Source organism: Triplophysa rosa, linkage group LG1, assembly GCF_024868665.1.
Source record: "Triplophysa rosa linkage group LG1, Trosa_1v2, whole genome shotgun sequence".
Classification (NCBI taxonomy): domain Eukaryota; kingdom Metazoa; phylum Chordata; class Actinopteri; order Cypriniformes; family Nemacheilidae; genus Triplophysa; species Triplophysa rosa.
Genome location: NC_079890.1, coordinates 12,242,338 through 12,268,231, shown reverse-complemented (window position 1 = coordinate 12,268,231; position 25,894 = coordinate 12,242,338). Strand labels below are relative to the sequence as shown.

Sequence of the window (25,894 nt, the reverse complement as noted above, 5' to 3'; positions counted from 1 at the left end):
TTGAAAACATTTTTATGCTTATATTAAATGACAATTTTATGATTTCCTTAGATCAAAAAAACAATTTAAAATTCTATATTTGGGAAATTTAAGGACTTACCTTTAAAGAACACAAAACAGTAGACCAAATTTATTGTAAGATAATATAGATTTAACATTCCGCATGATACAGATATAATGACTATACATTAAAAAATGACAATTAATGCTCACACTATTTAAAAGCCATCCATAACAGCAAAAACTACCATGCTAGCATGTAACTACATCAACGTCAACATCTGTTTCCAGGAGAAACAATGTCTCTGTGATAAATCGCAGGATTCCAGAACTCCTGCAGTGTGGGCACATACGTGCCATTCTTTGTTTTGCAATAGCGCTCCGTGAACACCTGACAAATAGAGGGGAAAAACGTCACATTAAAAATAAAAAACAGACCACAGAGAGTTCCTTGACTTAAGGTATATCATTCATCTTTTCAAACATTTTTTGACATTGGATAGTGTTTGTTACTTCAGAATCAAAGTGCAGTTATCCTAGGTGTATTTTACTTTAGCTGAACACAACCTTGTACATTCAAACTAGGGCTGTGCAAAAATATCAATACATGTAACTATCACAATACATATTTTTTCTATAGTGTATCAATAATGATACCTCTACTGTCGATATTTTTTTAAAATCATGTCATATACTGTACATACGGCCAAAAGTAATTGGAAGCGAGCACGGCGAAAAATATAAGAACACTTCGAGCTCTCAGAGCTGATGTGTGGGTGTGCTTTGGTTTCAAAATAAGTCATGGAGTAATGAGTTATACAGTGGCAAGAAAAAGTATGTGAACCTTTTGGAATTTCATGGTTTTCTGAATAAATTTGTCATAAAATGTGATCTAATCTTCATCTAAGTCAAGGGTATTGACAAATAAAATGTGTCTAAAATAATAACACACAACATTTTTATGATCTTTCATGTCTTTATTGAGAACAACCAAAAAACCTTGTAGTGCTTGTGGAAAAAGTATGTGAACCCTTGAGTTAATGACCTAAAAAAGCTAATTGGAGTCAGGTTTTAGCAGACCTGGAGTATCATTAAGATAATAAGTTTGGAGGCGTTGACTACAGCTACTTTGACTGATAAAAACCCCATCAAACTTTTGGAGTTTGCTCTGCACAAGAAGAAAACGCTTATGTGAGCCATGCCTCGCCAAAAAGAGCTTTCAGAGGATCTACGATCAAGAATTGTTGATTTACATAAAGCTGGCAAGGGTTACAAAGTTATTTCAAAGGCTTTAGAAATTCACTAGTCTACAGTTAGGCAAACAATCTACAAATGGAGACACTTTGGGACTGTTGCTACTCTACCAAGAAGTGGGCACCCAGTCAAAATGACAGCAAGAGCACAACGAAGACTCATCAATGAGGTAAAGAAACAACCCCGAATGACAGCCAAAGATTTGAAGGCATCATTGGAACTTGCTAACATCTCTGTTCATGAGTCTACAATATGTAAAACACTGAACAAGCAGGGTATCCACGGCAGGACACCATGAAAGAAGCCACTGCTTACTAAAAGAACATTGCTGCACGCCTGAAGTTTGCAAAAGGGCACATCGACACTCTACAGCGATACTGGCAAAATGTTTTGTGGACTGATGAAGCTAAGATTGAACTATTTGGAAAAAACACACAGCACTACATCTGGCGTAGAAAGGGCACGGCATATCATCATGAAAACATCATCCCAACTGTAAAGTATGGTGGAGGAAACATCATGATTTGGGCCTGCTTTGCTGCATCAGGGCCTGGCCAGCTTGGAATCATTGAGGGGAAGAATCATAGTCGTGTCATATGACCCCTTTAAGGAAACCGTATGGTACATTGACATCTAGTGGTTGAGCTTGGTATCACAGTCTAAATTCAAAATATTGGAGAGACAAGTTTAGCCAAGTAACGATTCTTCTTGGTTTCTTTTGCTTGTTATCAGAAATAACCTACAGGCACTCTATTGTTTGTGAATGTGTACCGGAAGTTAAGGGCAGTCCACGAACGCACGCGCAGTAACGTTTGTTTATGTTGTCACTTTGAAACCGTCTATAGGCCACATACACACTGCAAGTATTGGAAGAGTCAACTTGATTTAAATGTGGATGTTATTGTCTGTGTATACATTTGCATGCAATGTAACACAGTATTTAGTGAATAAGCTCTTACAAGCATATTGTTACAAGTATATCTTACAAGTATTTTCTCTTAGAAGCATATTGTTTTGCTTCAGAGACATTTATTAAACCCCTGGAATCATTTACACAGTACTGACACTACTTTTACTACAAAATGGCATAGAATAGTGCATAAGTATGTGAATTTGTTGGGTGCAGTGCGATGGATCTGGGGCCATCCTCCTCGTCGTCTGACGTTTTGGTTTTGGAACATGCAGGGTTGAGAAAACGTGCAGGACTGATGTTGAAAGAGTTATTAAGAGGGATAAAGTGCAGGACCTGATTGATGCGAGTTATAAGAGCTAAAAAAAAAGAGAGTTATTAAGAGCTTTATTAAAAAAGAAATTTCAAAAAGCAGATACAAGCAATACAAAAGTAATCTGTGCGGATTACAATGTATTATAATTACAATGTGTATAATACAATGTATTATAAGGCGAATTGATCGTTCTCTAAAATAAATATTAAATATCATCTGTAAACTACAGTTTCTGCGACTGAAACTTCGGACGAATATCAATCGCACCCAAGTGCCTTACCCACTTAGGAGGGCAGTGCTCTAGAAGTGGAAATTCGATCACATTTACATTTATGCATTTGGCAGACGCTTTTATCCAAAGGGACTTATATTGCATTGTATTATACATTTGTTTCTGACTATGTGCAATCCCCTAGGATCGAACCCATGACCTTGGCATTGCTAGTGCCATGCTCTAACCACTGAGCCACAGGAAAGATCACAGGCAAACTGAATAATAAATATCAATGACATTTTCTCTTTCTCTTCTCTTTTCGAACACTTTGCGTTCGTCCCTTTCAGCAATGACATTTAGAACGCGTTTTTTTCTGCCAGACCCGTGCCTGATGCTCAAGCTATGATTGCCTGTGTCTGTGCATTGAATGTTAAAAACATGGCACCAGAGGACTTACATTTTATAAATCACTAAGGACTCTTCGGATCAGTACAATTCACAAGAATGGCATATTGGGATTCAAAATGGCAAATTTTGCCGAAAAGCGGCAAGTTTGCAGTGTACCTCAGAATTGATGTTTTACCGCGAAAAGTTGTCTTGGTCCATGGAAAAGACGATGCTGTTACGTTAAAGATCATGTATCATGCTATGTCATGCATTCTGACATCTTTACACTGTTGAACGTGCTGGCTTCTCATACTTAACATGGTCAACTTGTTAAAAAACGAGCTGGATGTATGACGTAGTATTTCTGTACTTGTGTAGAGTATTTAGCATAAGCCAAATGGTCGGAGTCATTGAAACAAGAGCCATCAACCCCCTTCTTGATACCATCATCAAAAGACCAGAGTCAAAACCTAGCTCCAGGGGTCTGAGTTTGGGTTTTGACCTCTCACTGAGAGATTTGATAACCTTTTGTTTCTCTGTTGGATATTTTACGACCCCTAAGCTTCAAAGCAGAGGGGAGAAGTCTCTCTGTCTCATGTGAAACTTAACATATGAGGCTAACCAGAGAAACTTCTCTGACAAATAGGAACTTGTGATTCAATTGTCCTTTTCTATAAATATATCTAAATATCTCGGTTATATGTCGTCGCTCTTGCCATTTTTAAATAATCTGTAATTGTTAAATAGGCAAGTTAATTCAGGCTTTGTTCGTATTCGTACCGCCGAATGAATCATGTCTTGATGCACTTCAAACCTTAGCATATTTGATATATAAATGTTTGTCTTTACAATTCCTCCTTGTTTATATACATCGTGTGACCATAGAACACTTTCTTTTCATTATGTTATAATTGGGAATGATATTTTGTAAAGTTGCCAGGAGGTCATAAAGATGCAAATTAGCTGTTGAGTGGACAAAGAACCTCTTCCCTGCTCAAGTCTGATTGGTCGATTCAAACTCATGTGGGCCTGCCCTCTCGTGAGTTCAAATATCGAGCCTGCTCTGAAAACCTTCCTTCTCTTCTCTTCCGGCTTCGTCTCTTCGGAGACTGCCCTTTACCCCCTGGGGAAAGGATGGAACAATGGACTTCTACTGCCACGTGGTTAAGCCATGCGGGCCGATCACGAGGCCCGCAACTTTCTGCTGGACTGCCTTTCTGAAACCTTTTGAACAATTCCATCTCTACACACGCATACGGATATCGGTCCAGCACAGAGCTTGCAAGTATCCGTTTCTATTTATAGAAGCTGCGTTAAGTCTGTGCCTCTTCTCTCTCTCTCTCTCTCTCTCTCTCTCTCTCTAATAAACAACCATATATATTATTATATATGTATTCACGCTCACAGACTTTGTCCCTTCTACTGTGTTTTGATTCGCTACCTTTGCTCTAAATCCTGTTTGCTAAAGTCACATTACTTATGGCCATGAGATAATATAAAGTATATAATATAAAGTATATAATATCAGTGATGCATTCGCTGGACGAATGCATACAAGTATTGTTATGCTTTGTATAACTAACCAGAGACCTTAAATATTTGATCACTAAACTAAACTAATTCCTTGACTGAAATTGATGTTTTAAATAACTTTTCATGGATATGATCTTGAAAGATCTGGTGGAGAACCATATTTGGTGAGCTTTGCTCATCAATATAATAACGTTATACACGCGATCTTTAATTCTGGTTGGCTCAAGGACCCCCCCAAAAAAAAGACGATGCTGTTATCTTGATTCGTTGGCCCAAGGACCAAAAAACGATGATGCTGAGTCTGGTTGGCCCAAGGACCAAAAAAGACGCCGCTGTTAGCGGTTATCTTGATTCTGGTTGGCCAAACGAAATCAAGGCGCTGGACCAAAGACGTTTCTGACACTCGAGAGTAGATGCCTAAGACCCCCGCCCTAAAGTTATATAGTTGTATAAAGTTGTATTGCATACAAGTGTCTGCTAAATGAGCAAATGCACTAAAGGCAGTGTTTTAAACTTGTACTAGTACTGCTCCTGAAGAAAGGACAGACACATCTCAGATGACCTGACAGTGTCCAATAGAGTGGCATCATTGCATTAGCAACTACTTGTTTAGTCTGGATCTATACACAGTTCACAGATTTAGTGAAAAGTTGGTTGTCATAATGTAAAACCAAAATCTGTGTATAAAACATTTAGAAAATGGGTGATACCTGCATTTTTCTGCAGTGTGTACGTGGCCACAGCCGAGTGCTATATCTAAAACTGCAACCATGCTCTGGCTATTGTGAAGGCCTATACATTTGATGGATTTTCACTCCATAACTTTATTTTTCCATAAAATTGTATTTCCTTGTAATAATATTCTGAATGCTATTACAAACCTTTCTTTTTACTTTCTCTGATCTCTCATCCTCAGAATCGATGATAATATCATCAGTCGAATCAGCTACAGATGATGGGGTTTCTGAAATAGCCCAAATTTAAAAGGTGTAATTTTAACCATATGCTGTAGTTATTTGGCATATAAATGATCCAAAAATGACCGAAATTGCCCATAAATGAAAAGAAAATGAATGTTTACCTGGACTAGCCATTGGAAAACGCAGAACAGGGGGAATACACGGAGAACAAGCTGAAGACCTTAAAAACAAGCCATTCAGACAATTTATTGTTCACAAACATCAGCATACACAACACAAGAAATCCAATGTCTTTTTATGGTGAAAAGTACATGGATAGGTCTCTGAATTATGTTTATAATTTTCTTACAGTTTATTGACCGCTAGGTATTTTTCAGGTGTTGGAGTCCAATCAATAAATATCCTCTTCCGGTTGACAGAACGACTGCTTCCCACACTGGATGTGTCATTTGTTTGGCATGGAGATCTTGTTGCTTTTTGCTCATCAGACATATGGTTCAGATGGACATGTAGATTGTCACCATTTATGTTCAATCTGGGAATAACAACTCTCAATTGGCGCTTCATACAAGAACCAAGAAGAGCACCTAAGTCTGCTTCGTTCTTTGAGCAGTTGCTTTTGGAGTTTTTCTTAGATGAATTTCTCATGATAACTTTTCTGTTTTTGTTCTTTAATGTCGACTCAATATTTGGTAGGTTTTCTTGCTCTCTACTCTTTTCGCCATCACTTTTGTCATTGGGGTCCTCTTCTACTTCACTGCCTGATGATTGACTTATGACTGTGATCAACATATTCCCAACAACATGCTCCTCTTCGGGATCCTTCTCTAAAGCAGTTTTTTTAGAACATGATCTGAGTTTGGACCTGGTATTTGCTGATGTCTCTGAAGCTGATTCGACGTCATTTGCTAAACTGGATACTACTCCGTTACTAGGCAAATTGTTTTTTGGGAGACTGTGATTGGAAATGGATCCAATCACAGGTGCAACCTGTGACGGAGCTTCTTTTGCTGATCTGTGTGTGGCTCTAGGCACTGACATGGCGGGACTTATGACATAGTTAGACGTGGGAGTGGTTTCTGATCGGATGGTCTGCTGCACTCTGCCAGAAAGAGGGAGGGAAAGGGATGATAGGATCGATTCACCAGTGGAGGACAGAAGAGAAGCTGAGTCAAAAAGTCACAGGAAATACAAAAAAAACAGGGAGAGGTAGAAAGGAAGAAAGATGTCAGTATATCCTGATTTAAACTTGTTCAATTGGTTGATCTTTCAGCTTCAAAACTCACCTGAGCCAAGGTGTCCAAGACACGCTTCATGTTGCAGAAGTGTCCTGACGAGATGGGGCTGTGAGGCAGTACGTGCACACTCCTCCAGAACAGCAGGGGTAGCGGTGATCCACGAGGCTGTCTGAAATGATACATGTAAAAAACAGAATTGTGTGTTATTTTTATTGTCTTTTCTATTCACAATATGGCCATACTACAAAAGTTTATTATAGAGAAACCTCTGATATGACTTCAGACTTCATGTAAGTACTAACATGACAGGACAAAATCAAACATGCATAGAGGAAATATGGGCATTGTTTTGCACTGCAAGACTATACCTGACCAAGATCTGGAACAGGCAATAGCTGATCCAACCTGATTAGAAACTCCCAAAGCAGCTTTTCCAGACTGGCTATATAGTTTTCTCCATAATGTTGAGGAAAATCCTCCTGGAGTCAAAGCAAAAATAAAGAAGACTCTGTATTAGGTTTCATGTGACCAATGCCGATCATGCACTGTGAAATCGGTCAACTCCGACTACACTAATTCTGCAGACTGGCCCAAAATGCTAGTCATAGAAGGTTGACATTACGCCCAATTCATACATACTCCGCGTGCAGTGCGTAGAGCAACACGTATGCAGTACAGATCCATCATGCGCCATTGTGCTTCCACACATACTATATTTGTAGCATGCTAGCGGTCCGTGTCTTCTGTGTGTAGACCCATAAAAATGGGTATTTCCGATATATAATTGATTGAAACGTAAGTTTTTGAAAAGGGTTTATGAAACGCGCTATTTTCATCATTGTGATTCTCAGTTTTATGTTTAGTGCTAATGGTTGATATATATACTGTATATAACAGCAACCAGCGTAAACTTCCATGGTTTGTCCAGATTAAAAAACATGACTTTGAATTAAGTGTAGGACAACACAGAAATACAATTATAAACCTTTTCAGGACTAAACACAATAGCTGAAAAGAACGCACTATTTCAATTATATTTTATCTGTAGTTTTGATGTTAGGATGGTACTTCAAAACACTTGATGCTTACGTGAAGTTATATTAGCTTAGCCTATTAAAAGTTCCAAAATAACTTCCCATCCATTCCAGTAGCAGATGAAACTGCCTCCCATGCCTTATCTTTAGCCTTCATGTCTTTATAAAATCAATCCTGGGGTTCATAAATCACTTTGTATTTCTCTACCTCAATAATTAGCTGCGCGTTATCCATCGCACTGACATCTTGTACTTTCTGGACCACCTGCTTGTCACTATCTGCGTAGAAGCACCTTCCTCACGCAATATAAACACTGTAGAATATTTGTACTACACAACATTTTAATCGGCTTTTATTGCTTAATTAAACAAATAACATAAACTAAAAAAGGTAGTAAACTTAAATTATATGCATTTATGGTGAAATTACTCCATTTCTGTGTCAATTCGTGTTCATTTTGAGCATGATACGTGTGCTATCACTTTAAAACAGTCCGTGCTGTACAGCAAAAATAGACTCGATGCGTAAACCATCGCTGCACTGACGCAACGCACCTGCAACGGACGGACCGCACCGCACCGCACATGGGCACGTGAAAAAATACGCACTGCACACGGAGTATGTGTGAATAGGCTGTTAGAGTTGAGTAGTGAAACCTGGCCTTGAGCAATACAGTCTCCTTTTTGTTACCTTGAAGAATTGTTGTCTGGCAGCTGGATTCTTTAGGAGACAGTGCACCAGGGTGTGGAAATTGCGTTTAGCTTCCTCCACCTTCAGATCCTTCCTCTGTGTATGTAGACATCAATGAATTTAAGTACTATTACGTTATATGTAAGAAAACTCTAAAGAAGCAGGATGAGGCAAGCAAGAAAGAATAACAAAGGCTTTCCACAATGTTTAGGCTGCACATACCCTTCCGTTGGCAGCGGAGGAACCTTGCAGTTTGTTTACCTCCCGGAGGACATGCTCAGCATCAGGAGGATCTGATTGACGAAGTTCTTCCAATATCAGCTGCAGAATGAAAGGCATAGAAACTCGTTTTAACATTTATAGAAACTAAAACAAAAATTAAGCTGCAAATATCACACTCTACATGGAAAGAACAGTCTATATACTCACAAAAGGGAATAGAATAAAAGACGGCATTCAAAACAGAAGCTTCCCAATACTAAAAATGGATTAACAGCAGAATTGTTTAGCTATTGTTTGAAGTTTACTGGTAATCTTACCAGGGCCTGCAAACCCATTGAAAGCCTGGCCTGATGTCTGTAATGGAGCAACCCAGGTACAGTGTCACAGATCGATGTTACAATCTCTTCCAGTTTTCCATAATGCACTGCATCCCTCTGCTGCATAACCTTCCACATGGATGCAGACACCAGACGCAGGGGTGGAGCTATAAGCCTCAGAGCTGACAGAGGCAGGGATGCATCTGTCACAAAAAACAAACACATCTACATAAGGACACACAAATAGTCACAACAATACAGAATCTACAAATAATATTAAGAATTAATATATTTTTAAACAGAATATAATATAATAGCAAAAGATAAAAGTGATTAATCTATGTAAGGGATAATGTACAGGCAGCCGGTTGATCTTGTATCACACTGAAGGGGCTTATTTCGCGATAACAGCCGGCTGCTTGTACATTATCGCCCTTATTACACGGCTAAGTTACATGCCACGTGAGGAAAAAATACACATGAAATGTCAACTTGAAATATTTTATTAGCTCGTTTTTAACGAATGCAGACCTTCCGTGGGGAAAAGATGTTTACTTTCGGTTTTCAGGTAAGAAACGACGTTCAAATGTCACGAACAGTGTAATAAAGCTTTTTAACACTTTAGTTTTTAAATAGCACAAGTTATGAAGTGTACAAACATACAGATAGGATTTGTAAATCATGTTTATGTAATACAATTGTAACATTCGCTTTAAAGCTTGCAAAACATTTTGTGTGATGTCATTTTTATGTCTTGTGTCACAAGCCTCCGTGTTTAATCTAAAAGTTGGGGGGGTTATTTCTCAAACAACGTTAACTTCGCAACATCAAAACAAACAATCCGTTGATATTTGGAAAGCACCATGTTACATAACAAAGACCCATTAAAAACAGAAGAAAAGTTTTATCCACATATTATTTGAGATCCCTATTATAACAATACAGTTACAGCTCAATATGCTTGATCTCTCTACACTTAATCTATTATTAATCTATTAAAAGCAACTTTACATGGACTCACCTTCACCCTCAGAGTTCTTCGATGCTTTCATTGTTTTGACAGTCCCGAGATCAAGAGTAAAGACAGCAAGAGACAACACGGCAGTAATAACGAGACCGCCAATATGAAAATCATGCTGATCGCGGCAAAAATCCACTTCTCGCGCCAAAGTGACGACAATACTGTTTCCGGTATGCTAAAATCCTAGTAGATAAACGTAAGTAGATAAATATTTTTTACGCAAACGAGCTTTTATTTTTAATGAATGACATTAGTCTGAGTAACACGTGAAGGTGCTGTTAGATTGTTTAATTATATATGATTAAAAGGTTGTATTATTTCATTGTGTCATTGTGACGTGTTTTCGTAAACTTTCAAAATAAGAGTCTTCTCAAGTAATTGTGATTTCGGGGTGCTTTTAAGTGCAGCCTATTTTAGGCGTTGATTTCAAAAGTCCATTTCAGACTAGTTTTCTGTTATTAAAAGAAAGAGCGAATCTTGTAAAACATAGGGTAATTATATTTACACAAATTATGACTGATTAATATAAAGGACAATCGATCTTGACATTTTCACTTTAATACAATGATAAAGTTTTTTGTAAATAAATTATTTGGCTTAAGCATAAAACTAAAAAGAGTCAATAGTCTTCTATCCCCATTGCCCACCGCACCTTCTGATATAATGATATTTTTTTATTTGTATTATTATTCATTTTCAAGTATTACACTTATAATTAACCACAATAAAAAATATAAAAAATAAAATAAAAATAAATACAAACGTACAGACTTGCCAGAGTTAACAAAAAAACAAGGTAATAAAATTACATCTTAAGAAGACACAAAGGATGAATACAGAACCTGGAGCTGAATCAGACAGTGACCGAAGCTGCTGAACCGATTCTTTTTGCAGTCGACTAGACACACTCACTTCATTCACACCTTCGCTCTTACAGAAGAGACCTTGCCCAATGACACACTATCATACTACTCATCCATCAAAGTCAAAGTCCACTTGGCCACAACAACAGGTCACTTTTTTTTCAAAAAGATATTCTCCACCTGCTGTGACTCAGTACCACCAGTATACTTCATACAGTCGTTTTAGATAGGACAGTAAACAACTGAAAGTAGACGGGCAGTAGAAGTGGACAATAGCAGACACCATGATGGAAACAACATCCTCTCTTTTAAAGTAAGTACATAGACATACCAGTATTACTGGTATTTATTTATCCTCAGAAGTATGCTGTTAACCTGCCTATTTATAAAAATAATAAAATGTATACAAATGATCTGAATTAAAATCAAGTTATTAGAAGTAATACATTTATTTATTATGTATATACTTTTGTATAAATGGTTTTGTCAATGTTCATCCATAGTCTTAAAACATTGGACTTCAGCTGCTCTTTCACAATCTATTTGTTTCCATCAATAGCTCTTCAGATAAGACTATCTAAATAGCATACAGTGCGATTGCAGCTGTAATTCACATGCTGTATGTGCTACTATTTTAGAGCAGATCTGGAATATATTAAGTGATCTTTTTTTGAAAATCTCATTTTTTTTACCCCGACTCAAACAAAACCAACCAAGTCCCCTCAGTCAGTCTCTGTTTTTTATTCAGGTCAGTGGCTAGACGTGTTTGGGCTGCTCCTCAGCGTCCGTTCAGAGTGTGTTCCTGGAACAGAGAGACTAAAAAATGGGTCACTGCAGGAACTTTAGAGGAGCTAAAAGAAAGGGTAAGGAAATGTGATGTAAGGTTTGAAGTTCATTGTTCATCAGCATGAATAACAAAATACGTGTACATTTCTGTGGGAAACTCTGCAGTGACGCTGTGAATTATGGTCAAAGTAATGATGGACATTTAAAGTACATGGCATCTTTCATTCTTCTGTTAATCAATCTGTCTGCCCTGTCCAATATTCACATCCTTGTCCTTCAGACGTGCAGAATACTTTTCTTAAATATACTAAACAGCAAAAGAATACAATTTTATACATAATAAGCATTTGTGGTAACAATAAACATGGGACACTTTTATAAGGAAATACTATGACTATTTCTGGTTCATTTGTACTTCAGGCAGCCCAGGCTCTCTTGATGTCTACTCTACTGACTTTGGTGTGTGAGGAGGATGGGACGGAGCTCGACTCAGATGAGTTTTTCATGGCCCTGCCAGACAACACTGTTTTCATGGGACTAAAACCTGGAGAGACCTGGAAACATCATCCTGTATGTATTTATTTCTTATAGAATTCATATGTGACATCTGGACATATTTGATTGACTACTGTAAATGAGCTGTAGGATGATGGGAATATCACCAGCATTTAAAGACATCTCACATCACGCAAACAAGCAACTGTAACTGGGTGTTGAATATGATGCATTGTGCAAGTATGACGTGTGCTGTGCTTTTAGCGTCATATTGGGATTAGGCACTAGCGTCTTACACGTGTATTATTTTTATATTGATCGTGGATGTTGTGAAACATTATGTATTGAAACCAACATTTTTTTTAGATGATCATTAAAGAGTCCAAACACTGTAATGTCCATTTGATTGTACTAGACCATTTTTTTTCCACCAATCTCTTCTATTGCTCCTAGTTGCACCAAAGGGGCGGTCATAAACCAGGGGACAACAAGCCAAGGACAGGAAGAGACATTGCTCAAGTCACCTTTGATCTTTATAAGAAGAGCCCCAAAGATGTATTTGGCTCATTGAATGTGAAAGCCACATATCAAGGGTTGTACTCTGTTAGTGCTGATTTTCAATGCCTGGGTCCAAAGAAATTCCTGAGGCAAGTCATTGTCTTTGTACTGCCGTGCAGATGGATATTCTGAAAGTAGGGTGTACAGTTTTGGTCATAAACGGGTTTATTCTATTATAAACTTTAACTTCTTTGTACAAAATTACTTTATCAAGCTATTTTGTATTTTATCCTCGCTTTCTTTTTGTTTCAGGGAGGCCCTCAAAGTCCTATCTACTCTCCTAAATGCTGCTGGATACTTGTTGATCTCATCTGCTAAAGTGATTCGCCGTGTTATCCAGGGCGCGGATTTTCTTGAAGCTCAACAAAGCAAATCTGTCAGCAACACAGAGTACTGGCATTAAGCTGAGATATGTCATTTAATAGACAAAACCGAGATAAATAACATTGTAAATGGAGAGACTGAAGAAGAAATGCAAGTCAGTGGAGATATTTCTTTACATATTTATGCTTGTGCTGTTCTATTTGTAAGCGGTCTCTTTGCTTATGGGGAGTTTTAATGGAAAATGACCATAATTTCTAGCAGGAATATTAAGAGTTATTTGTTTACATTTTAGTCCAGGCTTAACCAATTTTAGCAGAAACCGATTCTAAGGTTTTAACTCTTTTTGTAAATTGTTGTTACCCCACTATATTTTGTTTACCGTTTTATATGATAGCCTATTGTGTGATAATGTAAATTTAAAAAATGATGTGTTTATGACATTGAACCTGTAGAAATAATGAATGTATAAAATTAAAATAGAAATGTTTTTAAAATCAATTTATTAAAACCAAGTCTGTAGAAAATGCTTGAGCACAAAAAGGACAGTCTCTAGTCAGCTCACTTAATGCATACATAGACTAATAAACGTTTTATTTAATACAACTCATGTGTTTTCTTTCAATTAAAAAAAACCAAAGGTTGTCATGTTTGGGGGAAAGATAACCCGAGTAAATAAATTAGTACATCATTTCACCTGGCTGTTTCCTAAAACAGAACCTTATTGGAAACATGTGGAGAGCACTGTGGATCTAAAGCTTTGGAGTTATGCTAAAAAACCTTAAATATAACTGACCCTTTATAAAAGCAAACATCTACATACAGTGGCAAGAAAAAGTATGTGAACCTTTTGGAATTTCATGGTTTTCTGAATAAATTTGTCATAAAATGTGATCTGATCTTCATCTAAGTCAAGGGAATTGACAAATAAAATGTGTTTAAAATAATAACACAACATTTTTTTTATCGTTCATGGCTTTATTGAGAACAACCAAAAAACCTTGTAGTGCTTGTGGAAAAAATATGTGAACCCTTGAGTTAATGACCTAAAAAAGCTAATTGGAGTCAGCTTTTAGCACACCTGGAGTATCATTGGGACTGTTGCTACTCTACCAAGAAGTAGAGGCACCCAGTCAAAATGACAGCAAGAGCACAACGAAGACTCATCAATGAGGTAAAGAAACAACCCCGAATGACAGCCAAAGATTTGTAGGCATCATTGGAACTTGCTAACATCTCTGTTCATGAGTCTACAATACGTAAAACACTGAACAAGCAGGGTATCCACGGCAGGACACCATGAAAGAAGCCACTGCTTACTAAAAGAACATTGCTGCACGCCTGAAGTTTGCAAAAGAGCACATTGGCACTCCACAGCGGTATTGGCAAAATGTTTTGTGTACTGATGAAGCTAAGATTGAACTATTTGGAAAAACACACAGCACTACATCTGGCGTAGAAAGAGCACGGCATATCATCATGAAAACATCATCCCAACTGTAAAGTATGGTGGAGGAAACATCATGATTTGGGCCTGCTTTGCTGCATCAGGGCCTGGCCAGCTTGGAATCATTGAGGGGAAGATGAATTCCCAAGTATATCAGACAATTTTTCAGGATAATGTGAGAATGTCTGTATGTCAGCTGAAACTGTGTAGAAGGTAGGTGATGCAACAGGACAACGACCCAAAACACCGGAGCAAGTCCACAACAGAATGGCTTCAGAAAAACAAAATCCGCCTTTTGGAGTGGCCAAGTCAGAGCCCAGACCTCAACCCAATACAGATGCTATGGGTTGACTTGAAGAGGGCCATACACATGAAACGTCCAAAGAATATGACAGAGCTAAAGCAGTTCTGCCAGGAAGAATGGGCTAAAATTCCTCCTCAACGATGTGCAGGTCTGATCCACAGCTACAGGAAGCGCCTGGTTGAGGTTATTGCTGCCAAGGGGGGTCAACCAGTTCTAGTAATTCTAAGGGTTCACTTACTTTTTCCACTGCCATTTTGAATGTTGAATGAGTGTGTTCAATAAAGACATGAAAGATCAGATTTTTTTGTGTTATTATTTTTAGACACATTATGTTTGTCAATACCCTTGACTTAAAATGTGATCTGATCTTCATCCATCACAAATTTATTAAAAAAACAATGAAATTCCAAAAGGTTCACATACTTTTTCTTGCCACTGTATCCAAGCTCAAAGTGCACCTTAAACATAGAAATGGCAAACAAACATGCACTCGCTCTGTTGAATCACACCGAGAATCACAATTTAATACAACTCTAATTAAACAAGATAATACATTTTACAGTAACTCAGTGCCTTGCTGCACATCATATTGTATTAATCACTTTAGGTACATAACCTAATACTAAATATTTTTGATTCAAGTAAGATGCTTAGCGATACATATTGCATAACAAAGTTGTGAGAGAGGTTCTACAAGGCCCTGGATCATAGCATTATGGGTGGAGATAACAAGACGGTTAAGAGGGAAAAACTTTCTTTGGCAGTGATGTGGAATTCAGTTTCCACCTATCTGCACAGCTACAAATGCCTTTACAAACTGACTTTGCTTCTCAGGTCAAAGCTTGCCCTCGGGCAGAACTGGGGTACTTCCGCTAAAAAGTTCATTCCATGATGTTGGCTTATCACTACCGCTTCCATTAACAAAAGCAGAATCTCCCAAACCCAACCCTGAGCCCATGCCCTCCAGTAAGAGTCTGCCCCGTGAGTACTTCCCGCTCCTTTTCTGCTGTTGAGTTACGGCGGCAATGATGCGTTGTCTCTCCTGTGAAGTCATCCAGCGCATCTGATTGTGTTTGACGTGATAACGGGTATCTCCGTACCACTGAATAATCTCTGTCTTTGTCAGGCCCGTCTTCTGCTGAAGAATCAAGTAGTCGTCATTTGTGGGCCATTGGCAGCGAAGGAAGTTTTGTCTCAAAATTTCCAACTGTTCTCTTGTTTTCTTACGTAGTCGCACGCTTGGTTCTACTCGGCCGCGTGCAAAAGACAGAGGAGGAGGAGAGGTGGAGCGGTCCGCAGAGTACTGTTGAATGGAACTTTTGTTGTCATCCAACTCACCTTCGTCACTTATTTCCTGTCTGCTCTCATTCGATTGGTTGACTGCCCCTTCACTATCATCCACATCTACCTCAAATTGTGCCTCAGGGTTATCAACCTCATTGTTGCTATACAAACTGCCACTTGGTAGACTGTCATTATCCAGCTGACCCAGGGAGTCTTGTTGAGCTTGCTGCAATGAGCGATTGTGCTTTGCGAGCTTGGCCAGCCAAGCGCGGCCATTTCTGCGAAGCTGGTACCGGCTGTCGGCAAACCATTTCCGAATTTCACGGCAACTGAGTCCAGTCGTTCTCTGGAGGTGCTGGACTTCGGCGTCAGAGGGCCAAGACTTCCGTACGAAACTGCGGCGCAAGGCCATCAGTTGAGCTTTAGATTTTTTCCCTGAAAAGCTTTGGAAGGACTGGGGTAGAGGGTTTGGTCCTGAATGATATTGAGCTGCTGTGTGTTGGTCATTCATAATCATGTTCGGTGTTTGTCTATAGGCATCAAAAACCGGGACTCCAATATTGTGAGGAGGTACGTTTTTACGTTCACTGTGCAAATAGGAATTCATCTGAAGAGCTTGGGATAAAGGTTCAAGACCATTGCTGAAGACTACATTTGAACTAAGTAACTGCTGACCATGATTGTTAGATTGCGAGTCAATATTATTCTGGCTGACATCAAAGCGGCATTGGTCACTGATTGTGTGCAGTGGAACAGTGTGGTTCGGTTTAGGTGTGTGCTCTCTCTGCTCCATACGGGCCTCTGCAACAGGAGGCTGTTTAAAAACCTGCTGCATTTCATCTAAGCTCCTTCTCTCTTGCTCCTCATCGTTGACTTCCTCACATTCCTCGGGTTCTGTTCCCTTCTGAATGTGGCACAGCTTGCGTCGGGTTTCTTGGATGTCGTCTTCACCCCAGCTGATTCCGTAGCGTACCCGTTGCATCATGAACCACGTTTTCACTCGGTCTGGTGGTAACGCACACTTGCGAGCTAGAGCGCTCGCCTCCTGCGATGTGGGGTAGGGAAATGCGTTAAACGCTTCGACAAGATCAGATACTTCATCCAACTGTTGGATCTGTTCTGAGCGCACCCAAATAAGCTTCAGTCCCTCTGAGACCAATGGCAGACAGACCAGGTTAGTCGGGTTATGGATGGATGAACCAGATGGTACAGTAAGCCTCTTGTCACATGTGTGCTTAGACCCTGAAGAGCAGTGGGACTTCTCCTGTGATAACAGCAGGGATGAGCTCTGCGTGGCTTTGGGAACAGGCGAAACTTCCATCCTCTCTTCCTGTTCCTGAGTCGCTGTGGAGGATGAGGTCTCATTTGATTCTTCAGGGGTGTGAAGTGAAGGAGATTCAGATCGCTCAGGGGTGACCGGCTTAAGAAATGAGAAACAGATGTATGAATACAAAATGCACTGATGCAACATGCATTTTCTCACTATTACAACTAAAGCCAAACACAAACTATGAACAAACTATTTCTGAACTAAAATAAATATGACTAAAGAATATATATAATATTTATTACTGCACTCAAATTTGCACTGCACATACATAACTAGTCAAAACGTCACTTTTGCTATTATTATTTTTACACACATTTTAGTATTAAACTCACCAAAACAGTAAAATAACAAACAGAAAAATTTAACGTTTAGACCATCTCATCGGACGCGTGCGCGCCTGACCCCCAGTTAACTTCTGGTTTGTGTTTGGCTAGTGTCTAATAATATAACTCTCTATATTTTATTTTAATTTATGTTAATATTAATTTGTATTATTTTACTGTATAATAATTGAAATAAACGATTTGTTAAATTTTGTTTCATGTTCATTTTATTAAATTAACAATTTGTTGAATGGGTCCAGTATTTGGTCGCATTTAAACAAACTCTATGGTTCATTGACATCTAGCGGTTGAGCTTGGTATCAAAAAGTCTAAATTCAAAATATTGGAGAGACAAGTTTAGCCAAGTAACGATTCTTCTCAGTTTCTTTTGATTGTTATCAGAAATAATCTACAGGCACTTAATTTGTGAATGTGTACCGGAAGTTAAATTGGGGTCACAAAAGTGTGCATGCGCAGTAGGGCTGGACGATGCGACGATGTTATCGTATATCGCCAATGTCTCGCAAATATCCCGATGTCGATTACAACAGACAAATACTAGGGATGTGCTCTACGACTAATTTGACAGTTGTATAAACTACAGTTTTGTAACCGTGTAGTCGACTAGTCTAAAACTAAGAATGGCCCAGAAGGCGGTCCAAAAACTTTGCGTATAGGGCCTATGTAATACATTTTAAAGACTAAAGAATGTAGTCTATTAATCAAACTGTTCATATCCAATATTTAATGTAGCCAAAACAGGCATATGTGTTCCACTTTCCTTAAGTTATGATCATTAATATTTCTGCATTTGCTGATGAGCCAACCCTGACTGGATCGTTTTTGCGGCTGCAAGAAGTGACATTTGTTTGCTTTGGCTGGTCTGTGCCTGGGCTTAAAATATGTAGCCTATACAAAATCCATTTTATTTTCTCCTATAAGTCTGTTTTTTCGGACTCTAATTTGATTACTATAATTTAATTGAACTTTTATATAAAATTTTAGTAAAAGTATGTCTATTACACTTAAGTCATGAAACTTAAACTATTTAACAACAATTAATTAAAGCTTAAAAACGAATGTTTCATTATTTGTTTATTTAAATGATGTTGATTGAAAAAATATATTAACTAATTAGGGTAGGCCTATAGAATATCAACAAGATAGCCTACATTATATCATGTTTTATTATTTATAAAGAAGAGCAACCTGTGTGTAAACAAAAAAGTGAATAGAAAACAATGGACAAAAAGTACAGAACACATTTGATCTCACGCAGAACGAATGAAAAAGCCGCTAATAAAGCATACTGCCCAAATTAGCTAATTTATAGAACACACATAGGCTAAACACTCGAGTCTGCATGTGATTATGATGTTAATATTATTTTACATGTTCTTGTTGAGGAAATGCAAGCATTATGCTCGGATGAAAGTCGGCTCAATGTTTGTGAACAATAACTCTGTCTGAGGAATCTGCGCAAACTCTGCAAGGACACGCAGATAGCAGTGCGAAGCGATCATGTTTATTCAAGCGCTTTTTTTGTGATAAACATTATAATCAAAGAAATTTCAAAGTTATGTGAATCTAGAAGCTGAGACATTCTCATCTCAGTTTTATTGAGTGTGCTCAAGATGCATTCACCGCATTTACAGCTCATTATGCCATCAAATAACGTAAATGCGTCTTTCATGCATTTTAAATATGAACATATTGATAATTATTATTAAGTAATTGTTAACATAACTGTATGTAGCTTTAGATCATTATCTGTTTTATGCCTGCATTCCGCGCTTTTCCACATCGTGCCAAAAAGAACACGATACAGTATGGTTATGCATGGCTCCAGTGAAATTGTTATGCCACTTTGATATGACATAGTTTGCGTAAAAGCTACCCGTTTTCCTCCTTCAAAACAGCCCAATCAAGTGGTCATTTCCGAGCATGCTAAAATTGGCACAATAGAAACGCATGCTTGATCTGACCTAAAATGAAAACATTTTGTTCCTGATACACTTTTAAAGACTATTAATAATTATTTTATCAAACATATTCTTTTAGTAAGTGATTTAAACGTTTTTTTAAACGAAACATTAAAATGGAAGTCATTTAAATAAAATTTTGTGTATTTTTTCGCGTAATCGACTTTTGTTTTCAATGTCGACTAGTAGGAGCTTAAACGACTAGTCGATTAGTCTCGCACATCCCTAACAGATACCAGACGATAATCCATAATAATGGAAAATACGCGTTATAACATTATCATGCGATGTAGGCCTTAATGTGAACGTTCATGTTCATATGCCCAGGCAGTCAGTAACAGTGACAGAATTTTGGAAACGCTGTTTTGTTCGGTCAGTATGCCGATTGTCTGCACAACGTTGCATGAAGTCAAACACACCTGATATTATCGGATATCGCGACGATTTTAAAGTCAATTATGGATTTTTTTTAAACACATCGCCCAGCCCTAATGTGCAGTAACGTTTGTTTATGTTGTTAAGATGAAACTGTCTATAGACCCCTTTTGCGCCGACGTCACGCTTACGTCATGGCATTAGCTGGAGGCAAAACAAAGGGAAAGCTGGGGGTGGCCAATACAAATCAGCACAGATTCGGCTACATAAGGAGTTTAAAATATCATCTCGTTGTGTTGTTTAGTGCCACAATCGACAGAATACAGTCTCCAATTTGATATTCTAACACATACCTGCTGTCATTGCCTAACAAAAACACCTGTTACATGACAGCTGTAGTTAAACACAATAAAACAAGCGGACTGAACAGAAGTTTCACTTCATAACACTTAAGATTAAACACAACAAAATTCAGTAGGTGTGGATTATGATTTGGGTATGCGTCTAAAAATATCTCACGTATGCCCAAATCCGAAAATATAAATGTTTATATGGAGCATTTTCATCCGGATTGGATTTTTAATCGGATTACATTGGTCCATGTTAACGTAGCTAGTGAGAACGCTCATGTTATGGGTCAGGTTTGTGTTCAAGTAAATGCATTTGCTGATGTTTGCCAGTGTTAGTACACGCAGGCATCTATAGATACGCTCTCATTTTATTTTTACTATACACACTTGGTTTCTCTGTCTGGTAGGTGTAGATGTCAGGCCACTTAACTGGAAGTAATCCTGTCAGTTTGTCTCTGGATCCATTTGAGCGCGTACAGATCGGCCACGTTCCTGGTGTTAAAGTTAACTTTTTCAAAAACAATCGCAATCCTAGACAGTGAGTGACCTTAGATGTTAAACTTTTATCTGATTTTTTTCTAGTCATTGTCAAAAAGCAAGCTAACAAACAAAACGTGCTAGCATTAGTAATGCGGTCAGGGGCTCTTTCTGCCTCCACCTAAGCTCCGCACACAAAAACGTGTCACAATGTTTACTAACAGTAAAGGCGTCTATAGATTCTAGAATTTGTAAATATCCACTCTTGGCATGTTATGTCTGCAATGGTATTCAGGTATTGTATAGTTTTTTTTATATTTTCTAAACATTTTGTTTACATGTTTTAAAACCGATTAGATTAATCATTAAAACATTTAAGATTAGTCAACTACCAAAATAGTCCATATTGACAGCCCTTAACAGCTTTCCTGTGGCTCAGTGGTTAGAACATGGTGCTAGCAATGCCAAGGTCATGGCTTCGATCCCAGGGAATTGCACATACTTAGAAACAAATGTACAGGTGCTGATCATATAATTAGAATATCATCAAAAAGTTGATTTATTTCACTAATTCCATTCAAAAAGTGAAACTTGTATATTATATTCATTCATTACACACAGACTGAAATATTTCAAGTGTTTATTTCTTTTAATTTTATGATTATAACTGACAACTAATGAAAATCCCAAATTCAGTATCTCAGAAAATTAGAATATTACTTAAGACCAATACAAAGAAAGGATTCTTAGAAATCTTGGCCAACTGAAAAGTATGAACATGAAAAGTATGAGCATGTACAGCACTCAATACTTAGTTGGGGCTCCTTTTGCCTGAATTACTGCAGCAATGCGGCGTGGCATGGAGTCGATCAGTCTGTGGCACTGCTCAGGTGTTATGAGAGCCCAGGTTGCTCTGATAGTGGCCTTCAGCTCTTCTGCATTGTTGGGTCTGGCATATCGCATCTTCCTCTTCACAATACCCCATAGATTTTCTATGGGGTTAAGGTCAGGCGAGTTTGCTGGCCAGTTAAGAACAGGGATACCATGGTCCTTAAACCAGGTTCTGGTAGCTTTGGCACTGTGTGCAGGTGCCAAGTCCTGTTGGAAAATGAAATCTGCATCTCCATAAAGTTGGTCAGCAGCAGGAAGCATCAGAAGCGTCTCGCCTGGGCTAAAGACAAAAAGGACTGGACTGCTGCTGAGTGGTCCAAACTTATGTTCTCTGATGAAAGTAAATTTTGCATTTCCTTTGGAAATCAGGGTCCCAGAGTCTGGAGGAAGAGAGGAGAGGCACAGAATCCCCGTTGCTTGAGGTCCAGTGTAAAGTTTCCACAGTCAGTGATGGTTTGGGGTGCCATGTCATCTGCTGGTGTTGGTCCACTGTGTTTTCTGAGGTCCAAGGTCAACGCAGCCGTATACCAGGAAGTTTTAGAGCACTTCATGCTTCCTGCTGCTGACCAACTTTATGGAGATGCAGATTTCATTTTCCAACAGGACTTGGCACCTGCACACAGTGCCAAAGCTACCAGTACCTGGTTTAAGCACCATGGTATCCCTGTTCTTAATTGGCCAGCAAACTCGCCTGACCTTAACCCCATAGAAAATCTATGGGGTATTGTGAAGAGGAAGATGCGATATGCCAGACCCAACAATGCAGAAGAGCTGAAGGCCACTATCAGAGCAACCTGGACTCTCATAACACCTGAGCAGTGCCACAGACTGATCGACTCATGCCACGCCGCATTGCTGCAGTAATTCAGGCAAAAGGAGCCCCAACTAAGTATTGAGTGCTGTACATGCTCATACTTTTCATGTTCATACTTTTCAGTTGGCCAAGATTTCTAAAAATCGTTTCTTTGTATTGGTCTTAAGTAATATTCTAATTTTCTGAGATACTGAATTTGGGATTTTCATTAGTTGTCAGTTATAATCATCAAATTAAAAGAAATAAACATTTGAAATATATCAGTCTGTGTGTAATGAATGAATATAATATACAAGTTTCACTTTTTGAATGGAATTAGTGAAATAAATCAATTTTTTGATGATATTCTAATGATATGACCAGCACCTGTATAGTACAACGCAACGCAAGTCGCTTTGGATAAAAGCGTCTGCCAAATGCATAAATGTAAATGTAATGTATCTAGCCTGAATGGAAGAAACTATGCATGGAATCCTTCATCTGAAACGCATAATTTTATGTAGTCATAATAATCCAAACCACATACATGTGTAATCCAAATTAATTGCTGCACACTCCTTTGGCCATAAAATTGCCAAGGGCACCAAATGCATGCAACTGTTCAGCGCTTAACGGGAACTCATAACTTACTTTTTCCTTAACAGGACTCGCCAAATCGCCATTCAAGGAGGATGTTTTCCCATCATCGCCCACACCTCCTCCACACGCCTCTTGTCTCTCACATCTCTTGTTTCCCAGCGAGCTCGAGTCAGGAAGGCTGGTAACTGGGTGAGCGGCTTGTAGATGCTGACTGAGACATTTAACGTTTGTCACTTTATAACCACAAATCCGACACTCGTAAACATCGGCGTCTCCCCCGGTCTCCGCTGCGCTCCCAGTACTTGTCACCGGGTCCGGTGGGGAAGTGCTCTTGGGCCGCGGAGCCGCGCATCGCTCCATCGCAAGCTGTGCACGACTGAGCCGATACGCTATTCATATAAACACACAACGATAATCTAATATCTTCCTGCAAGATTTCACTTGAAACAAAATGCAACAAAAGCCGCAACGAGTTTCATTTGACAGAACAGTTAAACAGAGTTTAAAGTTAAATCCTAAATCATGGCCATGCTGGTCTGAATGTGGAACAAAGGCTGACTAGCAAGCGAGCTAACGCAAGAGCTTGTCGTGTTGATTTTACACCCTCGCATTTAAAAGTAAAACAACCTGCTCGTTTTTAGCCCGATTTATTTTTCTTTAAGAAAGACGGTGACTTGAGCAATAATGCATTCAATAATTTAATTCCTTGACAATCGCTCTCGCCGTTGAGTCGTACAGCTGAAAGCTATCACACAGGTTTGGTTTGTCGCATCCTTGGAAAGTGAAGCTGGAGTTGTTTTCCTTCAAAATAAAAGCACCGTGACACTCTGCAAGGCACTAGAAAAGAATATACTAAAATGTTTCCCTCATAAAATTCTTTCACATTTAGATTTAGGACCATTCAGAGGGGTGAGTAAATGACATACAATATAGTAAATATTTCCAAAAAATTCCACTTTTCGTTTGCTCGATTACTGTCTGTACATCACAATTGTTTTTTTTTACATAATTTCATTCATTTTTCTTTTACTGGTGATGAAGAGCTCTCATACACAACTAGTCCCTTGCACTATAAATGAAAAGAAAAGTAAAACAGAAATAGTATATTCTGAAGAACATTTTAAAGAATGGCTGAGCTTTTCCAGACAATGGAAGCACAAACATTAGTAGTGCTTTATGTAATGGTGTAGATCAGGGTTCTCTTCTCAACCTTTTTGACTCCAAGGCCCCCCACTGTGTTCAACAATATTCAAAGGCCCCCCTCCCACCCACAAAACTCAAAATTTCTACCCAATAAAATATTTTAGAGCTTGACATTAACTGTAAAATGTTTATTCATTATAGAAATGGCCAAAAAATAAGAAATATCTTGAATTTTAAAATGTATTGCAATGTTCATTTTGTCTAATTTAAAAATAGTAGTCATCTTGAGGCCCCCTTGGAAGTCAGCTGGGGTCCCCTTGTGGGCCTGGCCCCCCCTGTTGAAAACCACTGGTGTAGATGGTAATGTGCTGACGGAGTACATGTTTACATATTAAGGGTTTTCAATAGAAATCTCGCACAGAATAAATAGTACTAATGCACTATTAATGCTATAAAATACATACATGCTAAATATTTGTCTGTCTTAGTAAGCATTTTAAAGATTAAAGGTCACAAAACCATCATAAACTTCTCTGTGTCCATGAGTAATACATTATCCTGTGCCATAAAACACAGTAACAGCAGTCAATGGTTGCTCTCTGCTCTTAGAAAGTGTAGGGGATTCAATGAGGAACAGTATTATTTAAACACTATTCTTCACCTAATTTGTAAGAATTATCATGAGCTTTGATCACAATTATAAGTAATATATTCTCCACCACCCTTTGTAAGGGAAACAAATATCAGCCCAAATTGGGATGAATTTAATTGATTATGATCAATTATACTTATCTGGATCAAATTCATGATTTGGGGAAATCACTTAGCATTACGAGCAGGTAGCAAGAATCTGCATGTTTAGGGACTCTGGATTATGAGCATGAACTACAAACAACGTCACGTGTGAAATAAAACAGGACTTTATTACCTAGACTAGACACATACTAATCTAACATACTCACACATACCGTTTAGCATTGGAAGAAGGCTGAAGTTGAAGCAGAGAGAAGAACAGAGCATGGATTTATGGCAGTATTTGATATTCAGAAGATCAATAGCCTGAACAAAACATCAGTTTCTTCTTGTAAAGCACCTTTGTTAAAAGGATTAATGATGCTCTATGCATCCATTAATAAGACTAAGTATGATACTTGCATGTCTTGCCCATTAAAAGAAAGAAAGTGTCCTGATGCAGTTTGTTGAGGCTCCAGTGGATCTTGGCTGGAAGTGATCAAAGAGAACCAGTTTTATGCAGAGGATCTGTAACTGGAAAGACGAGGCCGCAGCCTGGCACAAACTTAGGGGTCAAAGGTGAAGTATCCTTCTAGTCCATCCTTTAGAGATAGTTCTACCCTTGTAGATGTGGCACGGACAGTACCCGGACAAAAAGAAAAGCAAAATGCAAGAAGAGAGAGGAGAGAAAGAACGAACCTGTCGAACATCTCGAACACTAAGAGACTCTTCTTGTGGTCCTTTAAACTGTAAGGATGTCACATCCTACAGATGTGACTGACC

General features: G+C 38.5%; 3 protein-coding genes across 4 annotated transcripts; 1 reads left to right on the top strand and 2 right to left on the bottom strand.

The window, feature by feature from the left end:
• Window positions 1-56: 56 nt before the first annotated feature.
• tinf2 (TERF1 (TRF1)-interacting nuclear factor 2) lies at window positions 57-10,308 on the bottom strand. Of its 2 annotated transcripts, none has more exons than XM_057342155.1 (10): window positions 10,058-10,308; window positions 9,037-9,239; window positions 8,720-8,818; window positions 8,498-8,593; window positions 7,141-7,251; window positions 6,821-6,941; window positions 5,884-6,700; window positions 5,696-5,754; window positions 5,496-5,578; window positions 57-391 (listed from the first exon to the last, which is right to left on the bottom strand). In XM_057342155.1, exons 1-10 carry the CDS (start codon window positions 10,086-10,088, stop codon window positions 275-277), a joined length of 1,737 nt encoding a protein of 578 aa, XP_057198138.1. In that variant the 5' UTR covers window positions 10,089-10,308; the 3' UTR covers window positions 57-274. The 2 variants fall into 2 exon arrangements, with proteins under 2 accessions (XP_057198138.1, XP_057198145.1); XM_057342162.1 differs by having other exon boundaries at window positions 278-2,523.
• A 621-nt stretch (window positions 10,309-10,929) lies between these two features.
• Window positions 10,930-13,444, top strand: cideb (cell death inducing DFFA like effector b). The gene is made up of 5 exons (XM_057341741.1): window positions 10,930-11,233; window positions 11,669-11,783; window positions 12,127-12,276; window positions 12,655-12,848; window positions 13,012-13,444. Exons 1-5 carry the CDS (start codon window positions 11,205-11,207, stop codon window positions 13,160-13,162), a joined length of 639 nt encoding a protein of 212 aa, XP_057197724.1. The 5' UTR covers window positions 10,930-11,204; the 3' UTR covers window positions 13,163-13,444.
• A 137-nt stretch (window positions 13,445-13,581) lies between these two features.
• On the bottom strand, window positions 13,582-24,016 carry homezb (homeobox and leucine zipper encoding b). The gene is made up of 2 exons (XM_057341728.1): window positions 23,288-24,016; window positions 13,582-17,535 (listed from the first exon to the last, which is right to left on the bottom strand). Exons 1-2 carry the CDS (start codon window positions 23,594-23,596, stop codon window positions 15,667-15,669), a joined length of 2,178 nt encoding a protein of 725 aa, XP_057197711.1. The 5' UTR covers window positions 23,597-24,016; the 3' UTR covers window positions 13,582-15,666.
• Between the last annotated feature and the right edge of the window lie 1,878 nt (window positions 24,017-25,894).

Coding starts and splice junctions, on each gene's coding strand:
- tinf2 (XM_057342155.1), bottom strand. CDS start 10,088: ATGAAAGCATCGAAGAACTCTGAGGGTGAAG. Junction 6,701..6,820: donor TCTTGGACACCTTGGCTCAG/GTGAGTTTTGAA, acceptor TTTTTGACTCAG/CTTCTCTTCTGTCCTCCACT. Junction 5,755..5,883: donor TACCTAGCGGTCAATAAACT/GTAAGAAAATTA, acceptor CTTGTTTTTAAG/GTCTTCAGCTTGTTCTCCGT.
- cideb (XM_057341741.1), top strand. CDS start 11,205: ATGATGGAAACAACATCCTCTCTTTTAAA. Junction 11,234..11,668: donor ACAACATCCTCTCTTTTAAA/GTAAGTACATAG, acceptor TTTTTTATTCAG/GTCAGTGGCTAGACGTGTTT. Junction 12,849..13,011: donor GGTCCAAAGAAATTCCTGAG/GCAAGTCATTGT, acceptor TTTTTGTTTCAG/GGAGGCCCTCAAAGTCCTAT.
- homezb (XM_057341728.1), bottom strand. CDS start 23,596: ATGGAGCGATGCGCGGCTCCGCGGCCCAAGAGCACTTCCCCACCGGAC. Junction 17,536..23,287: donor CGAGTCCTGTTAAGGAAAAA/GTAAGTTATGAG, acceptor TCATTTCTTAAG/CCGGTCACCCCTGAGCGATC.